The sequence below is a fragment of the Vicia villosa genome, linkage group LG3, assembly GCF_029867415.1.
Source record: "Vicia villosa cultivar HV-30 ecotype Madison, WI linkage group LG3, Vvil1.0, whole genome shotgun sequence".
NCBI lineage: Eukaryota > Viridiplantae > Streptophyta > Magnoliopsida > Fabales > Fabaceae > Vicia > Vicia villosa.
The window spans coordinates 82,510,119-82,521,346 of NC_081182.1; the positions used below are offsets into that span (position 1 = coordinate 82,510,119).

The following is an 11,228-nucleotide window of genomic DNA, read 5'->3' on the forward strand; positions in this document are numbered from 1 at the left end:
CCCGAGATTTTGATATGTTTTCCCTCTCTTTATATAAACTAACTTATGAGTTTCTTTTAGAAGTTTCGGTTTTCTTCCTCTCTTTTCTCTTGCTTTCTTTTGCATCACCCCTAGACGATTTTCCTTTGTTTTCATTCGTTTTCTCCTCATGCCTAAGTTTTTGTTTTGTTACTACTACATATTCAAAGAGCTTACTTCGGTCAACCTCATTTTCAGGTACCATTTCTTACATACTCTTTATCTTTTACATTGTTTTTCCATGGGTGGCCTAGGAGGCGTGCCTTTGACCATAAATGGAGATGGTGAGGCAATTCTCCCATATTAACTGTTTATGGAAACCTTGACATTCTAGATGAGGAACCACTAGAGGTCAATGGTCCCATTTCTAATTTGATCATTCTTAGTGATACCTCTAGGACTAAAGGAGGTGATTTGGAGAGTGGAGGTGGCCCTCCAAGGCTTTCCATCATAAATGAAGAGGGAAACTCCCACCCTCTGGTTTACTTAGAGGATCTCACACACTTGACTTCTTCCATTCGTTATCACGAGGAGATGAAGTAAACAATTTGTTCTCAAAATGAGACAAAGGACCACCACTTTTATGAGACTTTCTCTGCTTCTAGTGGTAAGGAACATAGAAAGGAGGAAATTAGGGAACAAATCCTCTTTAGGAACAACAATCTCACCTCTGATTATCATTATCTTTTATGTGACAGTTGGGACAACAAGGTTAATGAGGACGATCTGATTTAGTCCGGTCTCCTAATTCGGGAATCTAACCTTGGGTTGATCCGGATATAGTAGGGACCTTCCTCGCATATGGCCATTCAAAAAATATGGGCATATATTTCGATTAGGCGGTTTACCACATTAGTGAGGGTAAACAAATTTGTAGTCACTATGATAAGTGTGTTATTTCTTTCTACGACTGTCTTTTCACCTAGTTGAAACTCAGGCTATCCTTTATTGATTTCGAAGAAGGCTCGTTGAACCACTTGACCATATATCCTTCCCAATTTCACTCATTTGCATGGGATTTTCCAAATGGGTTCCTGTATAGGTGCAAATATCAAAGGGTTGAGCCACTTGTTCGACACTTTTTCAACTTGTTCCTCGTAAACCATACTTTGAGAGATTATGTTTGTGGTAATGGGGTTGTTTCTATTCGTCATCAAACAAGATGTTTGGCGTATACATGGACAGTTGGAAGAACTTCAAGGATCATTATATTTTGGCAACTCCCTCAAGCCCAAGGGTTCATTCAGTTTTTTGTAAGGTTGGCCATGAGGTTCTAGCCTCCCTTTCCCTGAGAGTGGTACAAAAAATATGAGTTAGAATATTAGACTTGGCACACCAACATTATTGAATATGAAGATAATACTCAGCCTTCTGCTAAGGGTAGAACTATTTTTGGTAGGGTTGTATACCATATAGTTTGCATTAGTAAGGTCATATGGGACCATGTCGGCCACAGTATTAACATACTGGAGTCGGTCTGGTATGAAAGTTAGACTGTTGGTCAAGATCTTTGGTAGGTTGTTGCAACTTGTAATCATACATTGTGAATTGTTTTCTGAATAGGTGTAACAAAAACAGTCTTTGAATTGGATGATTTGCTAGTATATCCAATTCCATTCATGTCTTTCGATGATTTGTCCATACATAAAATTTCATCAAGGCTCTCATTTCCAGAATTCAACATGTGAACAGACTCGGCCATGCCATCAAGTTTAAAATTGAGATGTCCTACTTCTTCCTTCAACTCTAAGATGAATAACATGAGTTGAGTTTTGTCTTGAAGAAGAACTTCAATCTTTTCCTTATAATTTTCAACAACTTGAGATTTTTCACTCAATTTATGACACACAATCTTGTAAGCTTCATTAAGAGCATCATCAGATATTTCATCCTCACTAGTGTCTCTAATATTATTGGGCAACTCAAAATTTGAACTTTCTTTAGTGTGAGTACTGAAGGCCACAACACTATTTGTTTGATGAGATTTACTCTCTTCAGCTGACTCATCACTAGAGAAAGTGGCATCATAGATTTTTCTCTATCTCCTTAGAGAATTTGGGCATTTAGCCTAAATAAGTCTAAAACCCTCACATTCACAGCATTGAATTCCATTAGCCTTTGTTTTGTTTTTCCCATCTTTTCTTCGACACTGAAAATTGCCACCTTTTAAATTATGTTGTTGTTGTCTTTGACATTAGTAGAGACATTATTTCCAAGTTTCTATCAAGTGTTCTCATGACCTTACTAAAGCTCTTAGAATTTAGTGATATTCTCTTCAGCATCGAATTCTACTTGCTCATCACAATCTTTAGTATCCACTTTAAATGCCACACCCTTACTCTTTTTTTGTTCGAATTGATCCGCAATAGGCATTTCTCATCTTCTTTTAAAATTAAATTAAATTTTTTAATTAAATCATATCAACAAAAAATTTATTCATATATAAAAGTAAATTTTTTAATACACTTTCTTTTTTAAGTTATACACATTTTTTTTTTAAGATTAATAACAACAAAGTTCATATATAAAAGTAATTTTATTTATTAAATAAAATTGAAAACTTTAATAGTTGTAATTTTTAACGTATTATTATTGAATTATTTTAAAATAATATGTATAAGTTTATTAATTGAATCAATTATTTTGTGACAGATAAATATCAAATATTTTTATTATATCTTCTATTTTCTAGAATACTCTAACTAATCAAATTGATTAAATACTTAATTAATTAAATGTCCCACCATCTGGGTCAGGTTGATGTGCATAAGGTAAATCCTTATGCACGGTGCATAAGTCTCGTACGAGTAATATTTAAATTGTTCAGAGTAACATTTTAGTTAGAAACGAGTAATAATATCATAATTCATGAATAATATATACATTATTTGTACACATCTATTAATTATGAGTAATTATTAATTGTGAGTAATGAGTACATTATTCTGAGTAATATTTACACCATTATGAATAATATCAAATTTTAACTATTTTGAGTAATATATTCATTGTTCTGAGTAATATTTATACTATTTTGAGTAATCTGTATATTATTTTGAATAATAAACATAATACTTTGAGTAATATAAACAATATTTAAATATTTATGCACCCTATATATCTGATGCACATCAACACATTCCCACTATCGTATCTTATATATTACTCCTGTCATTTAAATACACGTGAACATTGTATTTCAATACTGTTTATAAATGAGTGTGGATTTTAAAATTTAAAAAAGAAAAAGAAAAAAGAATATAAAAATATAAACATAAATAATTAGTATAGATGTTGAATTTTGTGTGAAGACTTATTTCTCCCCGTATTAAATATAGGGTTAAATATGTTTGACGTCCTCATAAATATCTTGGTTTTCGTTTTTAGTCCCTGTAAATATTTCCTTCAAACAATGGTCCCTGTAAACTTTTCCGTCCATAAAATTGGTCCTTCCCGTTAAAAAACGCAAACGGCTGCAGACGTGGCAGTGCTTAAGTTAATTTTGTTGTCCACATAATGCTTAGTGTTGCTGCCACGTACTTAATTATTTATTATTTAATTTTTTTGTACATAAAATATTAACCCTAATTTTGTCCCCAAACATATTTCTTCCCAATTTATTCTGCTCTCGTGTTCGTCTTCTATCCCCAAGTCTTCTTCTTCTTCTCTTTCAGTTCATGGCTTCTTCAACCAGACGTAGCAAGGCGGCCTCATCCCAGGACACAACAGGAAGGAATCTCGTTCAAGGGAGAAAGTGTGCTTGCAACCTTCGTTTGATTTCGTACCGTTGCAAGCAAGGATTTAACAAAGGGAAGCTTTTCTGGAGATGCCCTCTATGGCAAAGTGAAGAAGAAACCTGCAATTTGTTCATCTGGGATGAAGACCTGGGTAAAGAAGAAGAGATTCATGACGATGTGAACAAACTGAAAGAAATGCAAGCAATGTTGAAGGAACTCTATGAATCCTCACTGAAGAAGAATAAGAAGTTGAACATGAAGATGAAGGCTGAGGCTTTTTCTGGAAAATTGAAGCTAATGTTACTTGTAGTGTCAATGTTGATCAATATTTACTTGTTAGGGAAATGTAATTGCTGAGGCTGTTTTTGGTTTAGTTCTATATAATAGGTTTAGTTATATGTAATATTGTTATGAAGCTTTTCTATGAATGTTGTTTTGAATGTTGTTTTGAATGTTGGTTTTGGTTTACTTGAAACAATTGATATTGTTGAAGACATGTAATGATGTTTAATATTCTGGTTTAAGTATTGTTATAAAAGTTGTTTTGAAGACTTGTAATATTGTCTTTGTTACAAAACTATGGTTATATTGTTGTTAAAGTTGTTGTTTTGAATACATGTTGAAGACATGTTATATATGTCAGTTTATGTTGTATTGAAGACAAGTAGTATGTTATGAAACAAAGTAGGTTAACAAAAATATCATCATTGCATAAGTTGTCACAGTACATAATATTGTCAATATTACAACATGAAATTAACCAAAATATGATGTTTAACCAAAACACATGACCAAAAGATGCTTGTACTACACATATCTTCTCAGTTTGACCAAAAGAGTAAGTTTACATTACATTAACTAAAAGTACAGACAAGGCATAAAACATGACAGTTCCACATTCAATTCACTGGGTCATACTCCTGCAAATATCTTCCCAATTTTTGGAGTTGTTTTCATCACCATCATCTTCATTGATGACCACTGGATTATCAGGTTCTCGACCTGGGCCAGGAATGTCCCTCACTTTGAGTGTCTTGAGTCTCTCACTCTGCCTCTTTGATTGTGTGGAAGCCAATCCAGTCTTGATCTTTGCCTTTTTAGTGGGACTCAAAATTTTAACCTAAAACAAGAAGTAAAAGAATAATGAAATACACACCAAAACTGTAATAGTGAATTAACCAACACTATGAAGAAAATAGTATGCTCACAGGATCACTTTTGCTTGGCACTTGTTTAGAAGCTGGTGGTTTTTTACCAAAGAACACCTTAAGCCTTGACTGAGTTGCTTTTGATGGGCTATTCTTTGACTGATCTGCTGTAGATGAAGTTGCATTTGTATGATTTTTTTCCACAGGGATTGGAACTGACTTAGCTTTTTTGACAGGTGTGGTGTCAACTCTAATTGGTGGAATGTCCAACACACCTTCACAACTCAAAATAGCTTCCAAAGTTTCAGCATCCCAGTCACAATACTTGTCAAAAATGTGATGTTCTTCAGCATTCCCTCCTTCCACATTTTGTTGAGCATTCCCTCCTTCCACATTTTCTTCAGCATTCCCTCCTTCCACATTTTCTTCAGCATTCCCTCCTTCCACATTTTGTTGAGCATTCCCTCCTTCTACATTTTCTTCAGCATTCCCTCCTTCCACATTTTGTTGAGCATCCCCTCCTTCCACAGTTTGTTGAGTACTTGTCTTAGCAGCAGTTTTGTTGTTCTTCTTTTTCTGAGGTTTGTCTTGCTTGTTCATTTTGTTGGAATTGCTGGTGCCTGCATTCATGGATCCCTTTGGCCTCCCCTAATACCAACACAATCATCAGAAATATTCATCTAAAATTTAAAAACATTATGAAATTTAAATATTCTGAAAAAGAAGTTTACCCTTTTTTTTGGTCCATTAGTTGTAGCAGGCTCAGTTGCTTGGTTTGGAACATTACCTTCAACAGTTTGACTTGCTTGTGTAGGTATGTCCTGCCTTACATTCTCAGATGGAACAAGCACAATTTGTTTGTTTTTCTTGCAAGTTCTAGCATTATGTCCAAGTTCTTGACAAGTTTTGCACCTATGACTAGTGTTTGTCCTTTGCCATTTATGTTGGTTTGCCTCATCAGGTTCCCTCCTACGAAGTTTCTTAGGCCTACCTGGGCCACGCTTGTACATGGGTGGTAATATAACTGGATCAGAGGTCTTAGGCCACTTGTTCTGACCATTCAAAGGTGTGATGACCTCACTATAACATCTCTCATAAGTGTTCTTGTGATAGTATTCACTAACATAGTTTCTAGGGTCATCCCCTTTTCTATATATTGCTGCCACACTATGCCTGCAAGGTATTCCCACCAACTCCCACATATTACAAGTACAAGTTTTTTGGGCCAGGTCCACTACAAAGCTATCAGATAGAAGGGTATGTGAGACTTGGAAAGTTAACCTCCCTGCATATGTTGGAGTCCAACTAGCAGATTTCTCTATTTCCCTATCCAATCTCCTAAGAGGTTTGGCCATTACCAGTCCCTTATACCTATCTACCTTTTCCCTAAGGGTTGCAAACCTACCCATCAAGTAATTCCTTATCCACTCAAACATAGTCAATATTGGTTTGTCCCTTTGTAACAAAATGGTTGCATTGAAAGACTCACTTAAATTGTTCATAAGGACATCACATTTAGAATAAAAAGGAAAGGCATGCTTACACCATTTGGACTTGGGAATAGTTTCTAACCATTCATATGCTTCCAAGCTTGCAGTCTTGATTTCAAGCATTTTAGCTTCATGTGCTTCATAATAAGTGGACTTAGCAGCAGCCATCATTAAGTCTCTAAATAAGGTTCCTCCTCCAAACTTCTTCTTGAAGTTTGCATACAAATGACGTAGGCAAAACCTGTGTTCCAGCCCTGGGTACTCTTCTTCAAATACATTTACCAGGCCCTAGAAAACAACAAGTATAAAACATTGAACAAAGTAAAACACATGTATAAAACATTGATCACAGTAATAAAACACATAGTAAAACACACTTGCCTTTTGCTGATCAGAAATAAAACACCAACTTTGTTCTCCAATGTCTTCAATGAGCAACTTCATAAACCAACTCCAAGTGTCCTTTGATTCTGTCTCCACAACAGCAAAAGCAATAGGTAGGTATTGATCATTAGGGTCACGTCCAACTGCAATTAGTAGTATACCACCATACTTGTTTTTCAAGTGACATCCATCTAAACCAATGAAAGGTCTGCAAGCTTTTATCAGAGCCTTTTTGCATCCATCAAAGCACATGTAGCATCTCTCAAATCTAGGTTGCAGCCCAGGAGCAGGTGTCATAGTGTTTAACTTGAAAGTATTTCCTGATGATGCTCTTCTCAACTCAGCACCATATGACCATAATAAACTATACTGCTTGCTAGAGTCACCTTCCACTATTCTTCTAGCCAACTGTCTTGCTTTGAAAGCTCTACATCCAGGAATTTCAGTTGCATACTTAAGCCTTACATCTGCCACAACCTCATTCAACTTCATTTTTGTATTGTTCTTCAAACCATCAACTATCACCTTTGCAACCCATTCAGCTTTGGCACTTTTGTTAAAGAAATGTCTTCCACACTTGTGTTTGTGAAACAAAGTCTTGATCCTAAAAGTGGTAGTCTTCAAAACCCTACTACACAAGACAGTATAGTTACATATCTTCTTTTCATTACATACCACCCTACACCTATCAGCATCATTCTTTTCAAACTTCACTTCTCTCCCATTCAACACATTGTGCTCTAGGACTACTTTCTTAAACTGTTTGAGTGAAGAGAATTCCATCCCAACCTTGAATTTGAAGTTCTTACTCAAACCATCATCTTCTTTGAACCTAATTGTAGTTGGTCTATCATCACAACTGTCATCATCTGCCCCACTATCCAGTTCATCAGTAAGGTATTCTTCATCAATTACATGCTCTTTACCCATCTCCTCTGTGATAAAAATGTTATCTGGCTTTTCACTAGCCTGCCCATCATCAGCTCCTTCTGCCTGCCCATCATCACCTCCTTCTGCCTGCCCATCAGCACCTCCATGAATACCTTCATCTACACCATCATCCTCAACTTCAATCCCATCATCAGATTCCTTCATCCTTTCCTCCTCACTGTCTTCAAAGTGTACATCCTTGACTGATTCATCACTAGATTCATACTCAACCTCATCTCTCTTTCTTCCCTTTCCTTTATCTATAACCTTCTCCATGAATGTTGCCTCTCCTGTCTCTGGTATTTCCTCACTATATATCTCAACATCAACATCGTTTCCATACGCATAGACACCCAGCTCAACAGCATCTCCATCATCCCTAAATGGTTTCAAATCTACTTCAAAGCTGCCACCATCATGTTTCCACCACATCCTGACTTTGCTAGCATCAAATTCAGGAGTAATCCCTTTAACTAAATCTATAGCTTCGAAATATGACCAAATATCTGGATCTTGACCAGTAACGGCAAACACATTTCCACCCTCGTATCGTATATTGGGATCTTTTACAAATGAACCCTTTGTGAAGAATATCACTTTAAAATTGCCCATTGAAGTCTGTGGGGTCATTAATAATGCAGAAAAAACAAAGTTACGACAAATACGTGAAGGGGACATGGGGGACATAGTTAGGGCACAGACATAAAAATGGGGACAAGTTTAGGGCACAGAAGAAGAGGGACCACAGATATTGTTAAACAAACCAAAAACGGAGCAAAAGAGACTAACCTTTGAATGCAGTAAACGAAGAAGAGGGACCACCACCGATTAAACAATGTTGCTTTCAGAGAATCCAAGACGCACAGGGACCACCACCGATTAAACAATGTTGCTTTCAGAGAATCCAAGACGCACAGGGACCACCACTGGAAAGGCAGATTCTGTGGATTTGGGGCCACGAAGGAAGAAGTTTGATTTGGGGATTAGGGCGAAAATGGTTAGTGTGGATAGACTAAGTGAGAGCTCAGATTTTGTGGTAAGTATGAAGATTTCCCTAAGTGTGGATAGACTAAACACTGATTCAATGTGAGCACACGCCACGTAGGTAAAAATTTAATAAACAATGCCACATGTAAAATGACACGTATGCAGCCGTTAGTTTTTTTTAACGGGAGGGACTCAATTTGTGGACGGAAAAGTTTTCAGGGACTATTGTTTGAAGGAAATATTTAGAGGGACTAAAAACGAAAAGTGCAATATTTATAAGGACTAAAAACTTATTTAACCCTTAAATATATTTATGTTACTTTCAAAATCAGCCGCCTGGTGGTAGTGTTGTCAAGAGATATTATTAAAATGTATAGGCTTTGGATAGATAATGTAATGTAATATATTTTATATGAGTATGCACTATGTGCTATAAGTATTATTGATTATTAAAAGAAAAGCTTACTTTTATTGAATATTAAAAGAAAAGTTAAATTTCTCTTAACAAACAATATCTATAATCAATTTGAAATATTGGTAAAAATCGGAAAACTTGCCGTTTTTAAAAACTGACGATTTAAATGTTTATTTTTTTCAGACAAAACAACACTATTTTAATAATGTTTTTAAAAAATAAAAATAAAAATAAAAATAAAAATAAACTTTGCGCAAAACTTATTTAGAACAAATTTGTTTCATTAGAATTAAATTTATTAAATATTGTGATATTTTATTACGTTATTTTGTATTTATAATTTATTTTGTGTGATCATTATATTTAAAATTTAAATTTATAAATTATGATATTTTGAAATTAATAAGGTCTCATGATTTTTGTAGAGATCAAATCATCTGGTTCGACAGTTTAAAAATGATACAATTTTGTTATAGAGACTATTTTATATAATCGAATTATATGATTTAATCAGGTTTATTCATGTAGTTCGACCAATAACTCGATGGTTAACTAATGAACTAGTGACACAGTACCCAGGACCGTCCCAACGTAATGTGAGACCTGAGGCAGCTATAACAAATATTTTTTGGTTCATCCACTATAATTAAATATTTGATTGTTAGAAGAAGTTCTAAGATTTTTTACGGCTAAATTTTTTGGTATCTACTATGAAACTAATGTTAAATTTGATAGTTAAATATTTACATTTTTTATTAAGGTTGAATTATCTTTCAAAATACAAAATTAAATACGAAATTCTCTTTATACGGTGAGTCATGTTGATTAAACAAAAAATTTTATATTTATTAAAGCTTTTATATAAGCAAGAGTAACATAAGTAAAAATGAATTTTTACAAAATTAAAAATAAAATTATTTAAATAATAAAATTTATAATTACTCAATAATAATTTATGTATTTAAATTACTCTAGAGAAATAAACTTTTTCTTGTTAAAAAACAATGTTTAAAAATAATTCAAAAAGCCATTAGTTCTAATAAAAAGGATAGTAAAATTTCTGATTTGCGGCCCTACCAAATTAGGACCTTCCAAATAAAATATTATTTGCTTACCAACTAAGTTAAGTAATCATCTATACACAATTTTTGTTTTCGAAAAGATATACTGAATTTTAATTTTTTTGAGGTTTAAAATACGTTTTTAAATAAAATATTTTTTTGAGGCCCAAAGTAAGGGTCTAATTCGCCTTACATTTGGGTCAGCCCTGACAGTACGTTCGTCGATTTGATGACCGGTTCAATTTTTAAAATACTAAAGTTTGAGACGTAGAAAAATTATGAAATTGTAAGAGATAAGTTAAAAAAAATAGTTAAATTAAAATTTTATAATATATATATATATATAATATATAAGAAAATAAACTGTTCTAGAAAATACCAACATACCCTTCTGCTTCAATATGCTGCCACATGGATATCTTCTCCTACCAGCACTCATTTGTCTTGCTTTTTTCTCCTTATCACGTTTCATTTCATGATGATACATACATTGCATCCAATGCATGGCTTGGCTAAAATATAACATAGTATCCAATATTTTAAATCTTTTCTTGAAAACACAAATATTTTATCTCAATTTTCTCTTACTTCATAAATTTCAAATTCAAATAATATTCCTCTACTCCTAATAAATTAATATATCTTCTTATCTTTTATTCTTATTTTCAAATATTATTTTCTTTTTTATATTCATAAGATTTCTCTTTAATTTATTTATGCTTTTTTTCATTTATAATTTTTTTAGCTTCTATTTTTTTATTATATTTTTTAGCTTCTAACTTTTTATTACCTTTTTTTAGTTTCTATTATTCACATATTTTATAACAAAATTAAATTTTGTATTAAAAACTCTTATTGATCTAAATATTTTTACGGGTACCAGACATTTTCTATACGTTCAATTATTTTTTTTACAGTTACTGAATATTTTTTTATACATTCAATTTATTTTTTCACGGATACCAGACACTTTTCTATAAATTTAATTATTATTATCAAACACTTTTCTATACATTCAATTATTATTTTTTTAACTGGTACTAGACATTTTTCTATTA

At 33.3% G+C, this 11,228-nt stretch overlaps 2 protein-coding genes across 2 annotated transcripts; both read right to left on the reverse strand.

Annotated features, from left to right (window-relative positions):
• Positions 1-4,470: 4,470 nt before the first annotated feature.
• Positions 4,471-6,447, reverse strand: LOC131656219 (uncharacterized). The gene is made up of 3 exons (XM_058925977.1): positions 5,635-6,447; positions 4,964-5,551; positions 4,471-4,875 (listed from the first exon to the last, which is right to left on the reverse strand). The coding sequence occupies exons 1-3, from the start codon at positions 6,403-6,405 to the stop codon at positions 4,660-4,662; spliced, it is 1,575 nt and encodes a 524-aa protein (XP_058781960.1). The 5' UTR covers positions 6,406-6,447; the 3' UTR covers positions 4,471-4,659.
• Positions 6,448-6,661: 214 nt separating this feature from the next.
• Positions 6,662-8,319, reverse strand: LOC131658419 (uncharacterized). Its single transcript, XM_058927714.1, has 2 exons — positions 6,771-8,319; positions 6,662-6,681 (listed from the first exon to the last, which is right to left on the reverse strand). The coding sequence occupies exons 1-2, from the start codon at positions 8,317-8,319 to the stop codon at positions 6,662-6,664; spliced, it is 1,569 nt and encodes a 522-aa protein (XP_058783697.1).
• Positions 8,320-11,228: the final 2,909 nt, after the last annotated feature.